Consider the following 16,548-nt stretch of genomic DNA (forward strand, 5'->3'; position numbering starts at 1 on the left):
ACAGAGTACTTAGCATCAAAAAGTGCCAAAGTTTCTAAATCAGTTATCTTGCAAGTTTTTTATACACTGTTAATACTGACACTACATTCCATGAATAATGCAGTTGGGATGATTTCTCCTTGTGTGGATTGCCAGTTCTGGAAATCAGTAAAACTGAAGAATGAGTTGAAAATCCTACCAGCCTACTGAATCTACTAAAGCCTCCAAAACATGCGGTGTCTAATTACAGCAATTTGAGGAGTATAGTATGAGTAATAGCAAAAGTATTTCAAAATTGCTTATATTAAAATCTTGTCCATTGAGTTCATCATTGAGTCTTTTAAAAAATATATCAGATGTGAACAGATTTATATACATTTTTTTTTAAGTTTCCAGCATTGTGTGTATGAGAAACCAAAATCTTCGTGGGGGGCAGGGGCATGCTGATGAATTGCATGATACAACTGTCATTTCTGTTTCGAATGCATGTCTTGTTTTTGAGCCTACGAAAGTCTGTAGCGCATACATGTGTGTCCTGTATATGGTATTTTGGTCTGATAGTGTGTTTGAGTTCTTTCTGGCTCTTTTTCTAGCAGAGTTCAATCCACAGCTTTCTTCATTGGAGAATTTGTGAAATAAAAGTGAGTGAATTTGTGTTACACACTCCTAGACCTACAAATTGCTTGGCTAAAGCTAAAAAATAGAAGATTATAAGAAACATATGAATTGATTCTTTGGTGAATTGAAATTTTTTTTTCATGATGGTTTATTTTGCTAATTTTTCTGAATTATTTTCATAGCTAACATTTTTTTAAAAACACTTATAAAAAATTTAATGTTTTATAAGATGTATACACTATATTGTCTAGCTATTCTGTGATAATTTTTTTTGTATCTATGGTAACCATGTAATTGCCTGAAAAATATCACTACAACAAAAAATAAAAGCAAAAAATGGATTGAGATTGTAGAATCTCATAAAAACATAATCAGTTCTGCAGCTCTATCACAGGCCATATTTTTATGTTACTTAATTCTTTCACTGGCTTCAAAGAAAGTTGAGATGTTAATGAAGAATTTTGATGATCCTATAATAATATTAGATAATGATGCATTCAAAAACAAAATTCATATGTTTCTCAGCTTAAGATCAAAGAGCAAAAAATAAATCTTATTTTTCTATAATTTGCTTTATCTCCTATCTTTAACATTCCCCAATCTTTCTTCTCTAACATGTCTCATAGTTTAATAGTATGTTTGTTAAATTCACTTTTTTAAAACTTTTCTCCTGTTTTCAGCTTTACTGAATCTAGCTTAACCCAAATATCTAAAAAGAAAAAGAAACTTAGGAGTAGGATGCTTAAACACATTGTTTATCCAGTTGGCTTGGCTCAAGAAGCAGAAATTTTGTTCTAAAATCCAGGGACCATTTTATTTCACCATACACCAAAATAAACTCAAAATGGATTAAAATATAAATATGAGACCTGAAACCATAAAAATCCTTGGAGAGGGCATAGGCAGTAATGGCTCTGATGTCCGCCGTAGCAACATTTTTCTAGATATGTCTCCCAAGCCAAGGGAAATAAAAGCAAAAATAAGCCACTGGGTCTACATCAAAATAAAAAGTTTCTGCACAGCAAAGGAAACAATAAAACTAAAGACAGTCTATGGAATGAGAGAAGATATTTGAAAATGACATATCCTATAAAGGGCTAGTATCCAAAATATGTAAAGAACTCAACACCCAAAAAGGAAATAATCCAATTAAAAAATGGGCAGGAGACATGAACAGACATTTCTGCAAAGAAGACATACAGGTGGCCAACAGACACACGGAAAGATGCTAACATCACTCATCATCAGGGAAATACAAATCAAAACTATAATGAGATATCACCTCACACCTGTAAGAATGGCTAAAATCAAAAACACAAGAAACAAGCATTGGTGAGGATATGCAGAAAAAGGAAGTCTCTTGCACTGTTGGGAACGCAGTGCAGCCACTGTGGAAAACAGTTTTGAGGTTCCTGAAAAAGTTAAAAATAGAACTACCCTATGATCCAGTAATCATGTTGCTGGATATTTACCCAAAAAATACAAAAGCACTAATTCAAAGGGATACGTGAACCCCTTGTTTATAGCAGCCTTATTTATAATAGCCAAATTATGGAAGCAGCCCAAGTGTCCATTGATTGATGAATGGATAAAGAAGATATTGTATATATATGCACAATGGAATATTACTCAGCCATAAAAAAGAATGAAATCTTGCCATTTGTAACAACACAGTTAGGGCTACAGAGTATAATGCTGAGCAAAATTAGTCAGTCAGAGAAAGGTAAATACCACATGACCTCACTCACATGGGAAATTTAAGAAACAACACAAATGAGCAAAGAAAGAGAGAGAGAGAGAAAGAAACCAAGAAACACTCTTAACTGTAGAGAACAAACTGATAGTTACCAGAGGGGAGGTGGGTAGGGGATGGATGAAATAAAGAATGGGGATTAAAGAGTACACTTATCATGATGAATTAATTAATTAATAATTTTAAAAATCTAGGCACATTTTGGGGGTCACTGGATCTAATAATAGAATTCTAGAAACCAAATCAGGAAAATAATGAATTTGTTCCCACAACTGCCAAATATTGCATATTTATACTTTGGGAAATCGTTAACTTTTTGTTTGTATCAGTGTCCCAGTCTGAAAAACGATACCTTGCAGTCTATTTGTAAAGCCAATTTTGAGAGACAGAAAAAATACAAACCCTATAGTTTGCTTTACATCATGAGGATTTATTTTATGCCGTGGCTCTGAGTCAAGGGATTGGTTTCAAGCAGCAGTAGTAAATCTGTGTAATATTGAGTAGTGTTGCCTTGAGATTCAATTCTTCCTCCTGTTCTTAGCTCCTTTTTCACAGTATACCATTTCTTACAGAATGGAATTTTAGGAGATCCTTAGAAACTAGGTGATGATAATAAATGGCCATGAGTTACAAGATTTTGCTTATTTATTTATTTATCTTAATTATTCTCACTTGATTTGACTGAAAACAGTGTCTCTAGGAATTATCATTCTCTGTTCACTGAAACTCTGCTTTCTCAGAAAGTTGAAGATTTATTGTCTGACTCCCAGTGGTGGAGGTTTTGTTAATATGGCATGCCACAAAAGTATTTGGTTTCCAATTGCCTTTTAGTGATGATGGAGAAGGTGTGGTGGAGGTGGTGGTGGGAGTGATGATGATGATGATGATGATGATGACAATAACTCACTTAAGATCAATAACAAACATTTATTACATGGCCACTGTATGGACACCTCCACAACCCAATGGTAGGTTTTGTTGCTTCAAAATAAATTGCACGTTAGTACTTAGAAAACATATAAAATATTTCTATAATAGTATTTGATAATACTGCTTTGCCGTTTCCTGGCTCCATTCAAAATAAAATAGGGAATTATTGTAACCTTAGGAAATCCACTAGTCTTCCATATTTTGGTCAATATTTAACACAGGGGATATATAGGGAAAATATAACCTATAAAAGCACTATCTACAAAGAATAAAAATGAATCCTTATCTTTGACAATTTCATGTTTTTCTCTTTTCCTGTCCTAGAACCTTCACATAATTCTATTGTCTTGGTTTAGGCCAAAGGTTGTCTTCTATATGACTTAATCTTTTATTAAAATTTTCTTTTGTATTTTTGTGATTTATGAGTGGTTTTTGAAATGGTCCTGCTTTATAGTGAATTCTGCTGAAGGAGATACAGTTGTTAAAGGTACCAGTGTGCCTCCTTAATATACAAATATGACAAGCACTTCAAAAGGTATATTCTTTCTCCAAATATTCCCTATTCTCCACTTCATAAGCATTAAAGATAATGATAAAGCTAAGAGAGGGTAAAGAGGTTAATCAGGAAGTTAATACCACAGTGTTAACTGAGAAAAATTTAAAACTGGGGAGTAAATAAAATATCTTTGGATTTTTATGACTTACTTTATTTAAGAGACCACTGATCTTGGGCACTCATTACAAATTTCCATTAACCTTAAATAAAACTTGTAGCCATAAATACTTCTTACTATGGCACACACAGACAAAAAAAAAAACAAAACTAATTTAAAGGATATGTTATGGCTAAACATTTAGCAGGAAGATCTACTAATGTAGCATTTTTCACATTTGAAAGCATTTTCACATTTGAAAGATTAATTGGAAGCAGAGACAATTCTAAGATGCCACCAAAGCAACAGGCTTTTGAACATGTTTGAAGACACAAGTTACCTGGTCGAGTCAGTACATCCTCAACCTCCAGCACCAAAAGGAACCGTTGCCAATCATGAGATGCAATATTTTTTTTCCAGCCAATAATAAGATATTTCAAATTTTCCATTCTATTTAAAAAGTACCGTCTCATTTCTTTATACAAAAGAATAAAGCAAATGAACTCTCACCAGAAAGACTGCTTGAATGTTAAAGGTGCTTCTTCTAGCTGTGTGTACGTGATGAAAACAATTTTGTCTTGTATACTGGTTGCTGGAAACTGCTGTTTAAATGTTAAGCTTCCTCTAGAAAACAATTGGCTGCCCTATTCTGTACTTGAGTGATAAGATAATGAAAATGCTTTATTTCATTTACAGACAATGCTAATGAGGAAGAGTTGGAAAAGATCAAGTAAGGTAATGGCTTAGCATGTGATCTTTCAGCTTTTCTTGTTGAGAAGAACTATCAGCTGCATTTCCAAATCTCTCTCATACCTCTTCAAACTGTACTACAGGATTTCATCACCCTTGTTCTTTTTTTCCCATAACTTTAAGTAAATCACGTGATGCTTTTTTTAAGTAACTAGAAATCACACTGATCAATCACATCCACATCATCCTCTTGCTAATGCCTGGTCACTTCTCAGCATCTGGTTTCTGTTGTGTGTGCCACAGGGTCTAGAAAATGTCTTTTCTCCCGATCAGGAATAAAATGATGGGGTTAGGGTAGGGACCACTCCAGAGAGAAGGAAGATCCACGTAACTCACTGTCTTTGTTCACTGAAAACTAAATGTGAGGCTTTCTAAACTCAAAAATTCCTCTTGGCTACATCTGTGGAGCCTGTAATGAGAAGAGTTTTCCATCATTGCCTCTTCTCACTTCGAGAAATAAATGACTCCTGGGAGTGAGAAGAGTTTATGGTTCCTGTAACTTACAAAGTCCTTGCTCTTCTTATAACTTGTAAAGTATCTAAGATACAAACTAAACTCTGTATTTGTTGAGTGGTGGTACCACTCTTGGACACAAATAAATATCAAGATGAAACTGACATTACTCCTTGAAATAAAGGGATTTTATTTCTAAAGATCTTTGTTCAAATTTCCATTTAAAAAGTCAGCACTCATTTTTAAGTGTGAGTAATTTTTTTAGACCCTGGAACATGACAATCTTTTTTTTTTTTTTCATTCTGATTGAATCATGCTATTACTTAAATTTGTCTTTAATTTTGTCATTTTTATTACTGTGAATTAAGAAAATACATCAAAAGGTTTTTGTATTTATGGTAATGCATTAATTTGCTATAACAAGTACTTCTTACTGTACAGTTTCTTCTCAATTCTTATAGTATTCATGACAGAAAGATAACTTGGCTCACAAAAAGGTCAGGGCTACATTAAAAATCACCATTATATTTTAATAAAGTGAAAACCATTTACTAAAGAAAGTTGCTGAATATTTCTGACTTAGTATTCACTGTGTTTTTTATTGACCAAAATAAAGTTTCAAAAAGTCTTAAAGAAATATTTGCACTATTCATGTTGGTATTACATATTTTTTGTAATTATACTTCAAAATTAGTATTCTGTAAAAACATATATTTTTTGAAAGTTGTGTAATTTGGCTTTCCTTATTCTGTGTCTACATTATGACACAGCTGGGTAAAAACGTTGTAATTCATTAATATATATCAATATTTCCTGTTCCAGATGCAGTTAAGGTGTAATGCTAGAGCAGGATATTATATAGTAGTTAGTATTAATTAGCAAGAATGATGCATTTATTGTAGTATAAAAGAAAGAATAAATATAAAGATTCTTCTTTAAATAATTTAATATATGTTTAAATTTAATTTGAATAATTAAGTAAATATAAATCTGCATCTTTTACTTTGGTCTACAAAAAATTAAAAAAGACTAATAAACATCTATTCAACACTATTGTTACTTCTAAAATTCTGAAAGTTCTAATTTATTATTAATAATTCATTTGTACATTCAGACTGGCTTGTCATTTTTCTGGCTTGCCATTGAAGATACAGAATTTCCTATGTCTAGCTTTGCATTTATTGGGGTAGTTGGCAGATTATTTTTAGTTCAAATAGTAATATGGCTTTGGGGTTTTTAGCCTAAGGGATTTTCCGTTTTATAAAATTTATTGGGGATATTGAGTGCTGAGTAAAGGAAAATCAGTTCACTCATTTGCTTTTTTTTCTATGAGAACATACTGAACTCCTGTTAATTCATTCAATCATCACTGTCCCCTAAAACATTTGTCATATTCATCCACATTAGTGTTATAAGAACAAGGTGTTAAGTTCAAAATCAAGGGAAAGTTTGTAACTTCATTTACCACATAATCCATGGTCCTTCACACACACTGAAACTGCGTCCCCAGCTCCTTCCTTCAGGAATTAATGGAGGAAGAATGATGTTCAAGCAAATTGTGCTTCCCAGGAAACTAAGGGATAAGTGGCTGTACCATGTAGCTTTATGTATTATCATGTTACTGTTTTGTGGAAATGTAACCCTTTTCTAATTATTTCAATCTTCTCCTTCAAGACCGTGTGTCTAAGATTTTTTTCCTCTTCTGTTTTTTGTACAAGGATATAATTTATTTGCCTTACAGTCAAATACAGGTATTTTACCTTTGATACAACTTCGCTCAAAGTCAAAGGTGAATTTTTCATATGAACAGGTCATTTTTTTCTTTGGAATCTTGACTTGTGAGAATGAGGTCTCCTGCTTCTCTGGAGCAGGACTGTTATGTGCAGTCTGTGTGTGGGTACCAACGGTGATTATAAAATCTGAGAATTATGAACTCTGTGGCAAAGACTTAAATACAGTCTGATAATGTTGCTAGACATTCTCTAGTATGGAGTTTTTCTTCCTCTTCTTGTTTGTTTTGTTTTGTTTTGTTTTGTTTTGTTTTCAGAAGTGACGTAACCATGGAAGGGGAAAACTAAATTGACATAGTTATGTTTTAAATATGCACATTCCCCCCCCCCCCGCCCCCCGTGTATGCAAGTGTATCAGCTCATAGGGTTTCCTGTTACTTAAATATCGGTTCACCATGTTCATCATCTTGTCAATAATTGATTCTTTCAATGGAAATCATATTATTTGTGGCACTTTTATAATGTGGAATTGTATGTACTATTGAAAATAACTGAATAGCCAACTTGAGGGCAGGGAATTATAATTGCTGTTCAGGACTGACTTCCATATAATTTAGAGTAATTGTGTTACCATCTAACAAGTAGGAAAATAAATACACCTAAACTTGCCTCTGACAAGCAAGAATGATACATGTTGTATTTGAACGGTATGTTAACCAGGAAATAATTATGAATTTCTTCATAGCTCCTCTTCTGGGAATGATAACATCTTTTAAAACTCTCATTCCGGTTTTCTACAAGCATACTTTCCATCTTGCACATTTGTAATCCTGCCTCACACTCAGCTGTTAAAGAAAAATGTTATTTTCAGAAGAAAGGGATCAGTGTCTCCCTAAACTTGGGCAACTGAATAATTATCCTGGTCAACGAGTTATACTTACATGACAAAATGCATTTTGGCAGAAAAATGGTAATGCTTTGAATTATTGCAATATTTTATTCTTTAGAAGAAGCTTATCATTGATAATTTATTCTAAGGTTAAATTATTCAGCAAGAAAATTTCATGAGCTCAGAAGAGAAGATGTATATGTGTTTTGTGAATAAATTTTGTGGGGTCAGACAAAAAACAGAAAAAAATAATGAAAAAATTGCCTGTCAGACCGACAATAAGCAGAAATGATTTTACCCTACATTGTGTGTATGTGTGTGTGTGTGTGTATTTTAATGTAGAAGAATTAGTTTATCGATAAGTGTGATAATAAACTTATGTACTTTCAATAAATCGCTTTAATTACACGAGACATAAACATTCTGATAATATAAAGATATACACACTGCAATTCATATTCTCAACAATAACAGTTTAGAAATCTTTTAAGAAGAGATAATCCTTTGAATAATATAATATGGACTTTGTGATCATGTCTCATTAGCATATCTTCTGTTACTTGATGGCTTATTTTTTTAGTAATATATCTTTTTTATAAAGATTTTATTATCATCACTTAGCATAATTTTAATGAACTATAAAACACTTTATTCACTGGTGAATGAAGCAATTTCTAATAAGACTTTTGGCAAGGATATTGTTAATTTAAACTAGAGAACACTTTCCACTCTAAGTCTGCAGGGCGTAGTTAAACCTGACACCTTGGATGACACATTAAAAATGCATCAGTGAAAACCTCTAAGTGCTTTAATTTAAGAAACGTTAGAGAAACAGATTAACACATTTTTAGGTATATCACACAGTCCGACATAGCGGGGGGGGGGGGGGGGAGTCATTATTTAGCAGTTACTAGGTTCTTTCTCCAAAGACTTCACATCCTGATAATAAATAGATGATTTTTTTAAACCTACAAAACACACGAGCTTTCTTGGTCATTGACTCTCTCACCCGTGAGGACCTAAAAGGCTTTTCTTTGGTGTCTCATTTAAAATTATTATGCATAAATTTTTGAAAAAATGAGATGCTTACGTGTTTCCAAAGGAAATACAATGTTCTTTTAAAAGTCCTTACCACTATTTATACTACCAAATCTGTGTTATCTGGGAATGCTATAAAGTCAACCTCATAATTAAGGCTTCTGAGATTCCCAAGTGCAGTGGTGAACAAAAGGCAAATAGCATGGGCATTTCTAATAGACTATTTTTACCTCGATCAACTGAACTCTCAAAATTTGTAGTAAGTTTATCTAAAATAGAGATATCATAGTGCAGTAAATATTTTATTATCCCACAAATTACGTGAAGCCATGGTTAAATTTTATGTAGAGATGATTTTTTTTCTTGCTGTTTTGACAATATTTTCCCATTGGTATAAAATATCATACATTTTTATATATTGTAATTCATAACTACAGGGATTTGCTGTAACAGTGGCTTTACATTTATTTGACCGCTCTTGTTGAATTTTTAAAATGTTGTGGGTCCTTGAGGGAGCAAAGCTGGATGACTTGGCACAAAGTGAAAGGACAAAAGGTAATCTCAGGCAGAAGACGAATGCCTTGACGCCTGTGCGCTGGCTCTAAAATGTTTAATTGTGGGTCACTGATTGGCATGCACACTGCTAATATGTGTTCCCCAGTGAGCTGACAATTTCCCAAGATCCTCTCCAGACTGACCAAAGGGAGGGAACTAATACAACGTGGCTCCAGGATAATGGAGCTAACTGTTGGTTTGCAAGATTATATGGCCTTTGAATTCAAAGATATATATATGTGTATATATGATGTACATCAGATATATCTAACATATATATGTATACATGTGATATATGTATGTGTGTGTGTATATATATATATATGTATATACACACATGTATATATGCATATTAAGTTGAATGTGACTAGGAGGAGATATGTTGGTTTTAAAGTTCCCTAAATATCCTCAATGAAAATAAATCATAATTTTGTGAAGATTCTGCTTTCAAAGCCATGGTTGACAGTAATAGATACACATGCATGCATGTGTGTATACATACACGCTAATGCACAAATTAAAGATTTAAGTTAAAATTTCTAGGAAAATAAAAGACAAAGCAAAGCCAGCCTTCAGTTACAGGGCATGTCCTCTGGGGAGTTGAGATTGTCTGTCTCTCGTCAGAAATATTTAAATGGACAGTTGGAGTTGCAGAGGGAATCATATTGGTGTTTAATGAGTATAAATGGTATGAGCACCTATTTGAGTAACCAAGAAAACAGGAAAATAGAACTTCACTGTAATTTCTACTTACTTCGTGTCCCTGTTTTTAGTTACATAACTATCAATAGACCTATTCAACTTGGTGGGGGCAACCAAGAGCTATAGAGCTTTGATAAACAGTGATTTCAGTCAGACCAGGAAAGGCTACGAAAATTATTTACTTATGGGTTTATCTATTTCTAACCTCTTAAATGCCTAGAGAGTATTGAGAAAAGGAATTGTGCACCTTAAAAATACTCTGTGTAATATGAAGGCTACCTGGGTTGACCTTCACGTTTGAATCTCAGGCTTCCCAATTTCAAATCTGTGGTGAGTTTTTGAGTATTGAAGAATTGCTGAATTATGATAACTACAATATGTTTAAAGGCCTGTACCCATTAAAGCTAATGAAAAATATCACAATTAACAGAAGTTCAAGGCTAATCCTTGTTCATCCAATGACAAAGTCTTTAAAGATTTTTATGATGTATTTAAATAGGAGGCTGAACTAAATACAGCATCATGTTCATTTGTTAGGAAAGAAATCAACTGTCCTTTAGTTTTATTTCTCTGGGGAAAAAACATATCTTCTATATTTTTAAATTTACAATCTTGTTACTTTCTAGGTTCACAGTAGGATTTTGGATCTTTGAAGATAAACTTTCTTAGTGTGTATTGGTGTTTTGGAGGCAAAAACTAGATTTAAATAAGATATTCTCAATGTGTCTAGCTACTTTGATAAATGCAACGCCTCAGCATAAATACTCAACGATTCATTATTCAGGATAACGTCAATAATTTGCCTTTATCAATTTGATGTCTCTGCTCTTTGTTCTGTTTCCTTTTGCTCTTAATTTATAATTTTAGCATTTTTAAAATGGCCTTTCATTCATTTATCAGATTCTTGTTCCAATGGGGACAGAAATATAACTGAATATCTACAATAATGATTGAAATATTGCCCTCAAAAAATCACTTTTTTTTAGAACTCTTTATCATAATGCCAGGTGTCTTATTATTATTGTTATTATTAGAAACTCTCACTAAAGGAAAGCCACGCCTCATCTGCTGTGGATTTTATATTCATCAAGGCAATAAATGACATAAGGGTCCACAGGAAAATTAAGTTGTTCCATTTGAAATAAAGGCCTAAATTTACATGAGAATGTAGGTTGTAAAATGAAATATAAATTTTAGTTGATGAATAATGACAGAAGTAATTAAACATGGCATGAAAAGCACAGCCTGAGCACGTCAGTGGATCCAAATGTGGCTAATATTTTTGTTTCTTAAATTTTAACAGAGAAACCTAAGTTCTAAATGCTGATCATTAAAATTTCCCCTTCCCCCTCCCCCCCCCACACACAAATTCATCAATCTCTTTGCGTACCAGTCACATAATTATCTCATTACCCTCAAAGGGTATTCATCTGAGGAAGAATGAAAAGTATGAAGTTGGTGGTTTCAACATTAGTCACCTTAGACCACTTGAACTTTAAATGAATTAACAATACTTTGGAATGTTTAATGGTCATATTATTTGTTGTAACTGTCTTGAATCTAAAGCCAGTACTCTCACCTCCATTTAAGTTGCCTTAATGCATTTTACGTTAAGGTAAAACTCACTGTTCTATTACTTGTCTTATTGGCTCTTGGGAAATTGTGTAAGGAGACTTCAAGACTTCAGTTCCTTTAATATGATACTTTAAAATTTTCCACATGTTGCCAAACATGCTGCTTAATTTAAAAAGAATTGGGAGGGGCGCCTGGGTGGCTCAGTCGGTTAAGCATCCGACTTCAGCTCAGGTCACGATCTCACGGTCCGTGAGTTCGAGCCCCGCGTCGGGCTCTGGGCTGATGGCTCAGAGCCTGGAGCCTGCTTCCCATTCTGTGTCTCCCTCTCTCTCTGCCCCTCCCCCATTCATGCTCTGTCTCTCTCTGTCTCAAAAATAAATAAACATTAAAAAAAATTTTTTTTAAAGAATTGGGAATCAGAGTAAGGAGAGAATTAGCAATAGAAAAGAAACACACATCTTTTGTAAAATCTGGGAGAAGGTCTTTGTAGTTAAACAGTGTACAGCATCAAAAGACTACAGTCATTCCTTGTAACAATCATGCCCCAATGTCCAAAGGTAAATGTGTTTTTTCAGGACTTGTTGTTTGTTGCGTGGTTGTTTTTTGTTTTTTTTTTGAGATACTGATGTGACAGTGTGCTACGAGTGACAGATGAGAACCATAGCTGTACATGTAATTGAATTATAACTCTGTAGTGATGATAAAACAAGGTCTTAAACTCAAGAGTTCTTCCTAGTAACCTCTGACATTAGCCATGCTACCTGACCAAATCCTATGCAGGTAACTTGGGAAAGTGAAAGTCATTTCAGTAAGAAATAGATTTTGTGTAAACAAACAAACAAACAAACAAAACAGATAGATTATATAAATTATCCTTAATGTAATTCTAGTTCTAAATTTAAATTATACAACTTGCTGTACACCCTAAACATGTTAGCTCACTATTATTTTCTGATATGATTTTTGGTATCATTTTTGGAAGGAATATCTATACCTAACCAGTGGAAACGCCCAGTAACTAACAATCCACAAATTATTTATTGAGCACCTACTATGCAATAGGCATCATGTGAGGTGCTGGGCCACTGTCTTAGTCGCTAACACAAAGTTATGGAGGAATCAAGTAAGTTACAAAACTTCTTCTGATTCATCACAATGTCAGAGGTTGATGCTGCCCGATACGGGTCCTCAGATTCCCACAATTTTACCATAACTGACACCCAGAAACAGGATGCAAAACATACCAATTTAAAAGATGCATGTAATGCAAATGTTCTCCTTAAAAGTGACCAACAATGATTTGATTTCCTGAAGTTGAACTGGTTTTACTCTATAAATGTCTGAGGATTAAGTAATAAAATACCCAACGTGATGTTTTGTTAGGATATTGCTACTCTTCTCAGTATTCATTTTATTAAATTATTTTTGTAAGGCCCAAGTTAACTAACTTGTATTATCTATGTTCTATATTATATCATAAAACTAGGACGTTTTTAATAGGTATTAAACTAAATTTGAGTAGGTACATGATTATGACTAAAATTGCTACTATTATTCTTTAAAAACGCTCTGTGGGTCTATGGTGTTAAATTGTTTTGTTAAAAGGCACAGATGTTATATGACTTATTTCAAAATCTTAAAGTACTTTTGAACAGTTCTATTTTCTAAAATAAAGTGTTACACTTTGAGATATAATAATCAACAATTTAAAATAAAGAGGTAAGTAGATTCTTTAAAAATTACAGAAATAATCCTTTCTAAACTTATCGCCATTGATATTAGATATGAATAAGAGAAAAACTTTAATTTACTCAAGGAAAGAAAACTAACAGTTTATAAACATCGAAAGTGTCATAGGACATATAACTTTGGGGTTTTATTTATTTTGGTTTCATTGGGCTAATTAAGTATTCTCAAAAACACCTCAAAATTTAGCTAAATATTTGTTTGTTTTTAGGATCTTTCAGAAAATGAAGTGGTTGGATCTTATTTCTCTGTGAAGTCTTTCTTTTGGAGGGTAATGTCGAAATCCTTTATATTAATATTTTTGATTTTGGTTCTGAATAGTGATTTTTGAAAGTTAAGTGTGAATTAGGAAATTCATTTTTAAAATGGGTCTCAGAAAAATGTATTCCATTGCCTTCTTTATTAACTTTTATTCCAAGTCATTCGAGTGACTCTTGCATTTCTTAATTTGTATAAACTAATAACTTCATGTATTTAATATGTTGCTTTGAAGTCAGTTGCTTGTGGGACTAAGTTTATCCCAAATTCTTAACAGCTAGAGGCCCACAGGCCTTCCAGGAATATAATGGTGCTATCTAGAGAGTCCGTTAAGTTTCTTTTTTCCCTTCTTGTAAAATCTGCTCCATCTGTTTGGGAAAAATTTACTTCTATTACAGTGATCTTATACTATATACGTACTACATAATCAGTGTTCTTTCTTTGAAAAAAAAACTTATGAACTAGAAAACAGCAACTCTGCTGTTGATTTAAATAAAGAAAAAAGTGAAAATTCCACAGAGAATTTGTTTTAAATGCCATTGCAATTTAATGTTATTTACTCTTTCATGACTTAAACATAACGAGCTCTGTCATCCTATTTTCTCTGCTCTAATTCTGCATTATGCACAGCACGATTTATTACAAATGCACTTATTACTTTGCCAAGAGTTTCCCTCTTTCTTTGAAAATTCACACTTGGTACATGATTACCTAGCGATAGATATTGCAATGAAAATGCTACACTCGTAAGGCTTTACCATTTTCTTTCCTTGGCTCTTCAACTGCTCATGACTGAAAACTACCCTTCCCCTTTAGAACTGTAAGGTTTGTTGCAGTGTCTTTTAAGCAGACTGGCATACCCTAAATTAAGTCATGCCTTGACTTGACCAATGAGCCAGCGTAAACCACATCTCTTCATCCATTGCTCCCTCCACACACACTGTTATTGGTGTGAGCTTATTTTAATTATTATAGCATCTTCATTTCCTTTCAGTCTACTGACGGCTACCTCCACTATTGCTATTCGGTGTCCTTGCTAAAATAATAATAATTTCTCTTGTATGTTCACGCATTATCCATGAACACAGTGACTGCTTTTGAATTGTTATATCACCTTAAATGGAATTTGGCTTTTGGCAAAAATGCAGCCTCTGTATTCATACAGTATACTTCTTTGCCAAGAGAGCAGAATTCAGGAGTGTTCTCTGTTGAGTTTGTCCTATATGCAGCAAACATGCAAACCGATCTTTATGAATGAAACCTTGCTACCAGGATCAATTGCATAAGAAATAAGTTTTAAGGCCTTCCCTTTCAAATGATTCTTTCACAATCTTTGCTACTTCCAAATTAGTATTGCATGTACCAGTACTTTCCATTTGGTTGTGTTCACCCTTAAATATTCTTTATTAACCTTTCTCAATTTCTTTAACTGTCTTATTTTAGAATAAGAAATATGCAAATTTAAAAGATAGCTTTTTTTGTATTTGAGGTATATAATCTAATATCTTTTCTTCCGAGCGTATGTTGAGTAACTAACCAAGTGAGTCATAAAAGCAGAACATTTAGCGGTCATTTGTTTTATCACTAAGGAAACTAAGGCCCAGAGAAGTGATGCCATTGACCTCACATCCCTGAAAATGGTAGGATCAACCAGGACCAATATTTTTCTTTCTCTGAATATCACAGAAATAATTGTTTAAAGCAACTAAGTTCCTTTTGGGGTCAATAATGAATACAGATAGGATGTAAAAATAAAGCCTTCCTTTAATTTTTCTTCACTGACCCCCTTTCAGATTTTTCTTGCATTATGTAACCCTTCTCCCCCACAGCTCATTAACCCACTGATAGATGGATGTGTTGAGGGCTGTGATGTTGCTATGTTTGAGGTCCCATCTTATAAAATCAGCAAATCACTGATCAAGTCTACTTTGGATAAGTATGATTTTTCATATTCATGTTTAAAAGTCACTCCGATAACTGACCTAATTGCTCCTTGCCCAGGTAATATTTGTATTGTGATTTTTTTTATGTTTATTAGCTTTTAGAAGAGATGTGTAGCAAAGGAGTTTCTCCATAGACATTTTCAGATATGCAGAAGACCTAAATAGTTCAGATAGAATCTTACATGAGGCGTATATGTGTGTTTATGAGCTTTTATCAGCTTCTTTATGAGGATCAATACATGTATCTAGGAGACAGCAACTGAATTACATTGAGTGAAACTAAATCCTGGCAAGAACTTACTTAATAAATGTCATGGTTACTTGCTAGATCTTAATTTCCTTGAGAGCAAAATAATAGAAAGAAAAGACCAAAGTGGTACAGAAATAGTCTGATTTTCCAAAGGCATAATATTTATAATTCATCAAGACATGATATCTTACAACACAAAACATTAAGCAATGGATATATAGTGATTACCATACTTTTCATAAAAGCAACAAATATTATATGAAGCCATTTGGATTACTCTAAGTCAGAATTTCATTAAAGATTTTAACTTCTCAATAAAGGATGATAACTTGGTGCTGTTGCTTCAAATATTTAGTACATTTAAGTTTTTCCCAATTAACTCCATTGACTGGACATTTAGATTTCCATGACTGAGAGTTAATTGAACAAACCAGATTATGAGAATGCTGTAGTGAATTAAAGAGAAATGTTAAGATTGTTTAAGTGGAGAATGGCTGGGCTATACCAAGATACCTCATATAGAAAAATGGAGAAATGGCTCGTAATATGAAATGGGCCAAAAAGAGTGCATAGAATACAGAACAATTAGGAATTATGTCAGAGCACCATCTTACAGTAGGGTCATATCAAAGTGTGGTTGAAGGAAGACCCTGAAGGCCAAAGAGAAGTATTGGTTTTATCACACAAGAATGTTATCCTGTGCTGAAGTGTTTGCATTCTTAACAA

General features: G+C 33.3%; 1 protein-coding gene across 27 annotated transcripts in view; it reads left to right on the plus strand.

The window, feature by feature from the left end:
• The window catches only part of MCTP1 (multiple C2 and transmembrane domain containing 1), a 534,016-nt gene that overhangs the window by 309,860 nt on the left and 207,608 nt on the right, over positions 1–16,548 (plus strand). For 18 of the 27 annotated variants that reach the window (XR_013556012.2, XM_078448001.2, XM_078447963.2 and 15 more), the window contains 2 exons: positions 4,630–4,668; positions 13,583–13,642. The exons of 2 other annotated variants lie outside the window; for them this stretch is intronic. Coding sequence is in view for 24 of the 25 variants with exons in the window: in XM_078448001.2 (XP_078304127.1) it covers positions 4,630–4,668; positions 13,583–13,642 (99 nt within the window). In the remaining variant the exon portion in view is untranslated. The remainder of the gene's footprint in view (positions 1–4,629; positions 4,669–13,582; positions 13,643–16,548) is intronic. 7 more of the 27 variants (XM_060637729.3, XM_078447953.2, XM_060637720.3 and 4 more) reach the window with 2 other exon arrangements.

This window comes from Panthera onca, chromosome A1, assembly GCF_046562875.1.
Source record: "Panthera onca isolate mPanOnc1 chromosome A1, mPanOnc1 haplotype 2, whole genome shotgun sequence".
Lineage (NCBI taxonomy): Eukaryota > Metazoa > Chordata > Mammalia > Carnivora > Felidae > Panthera > Panthera onca.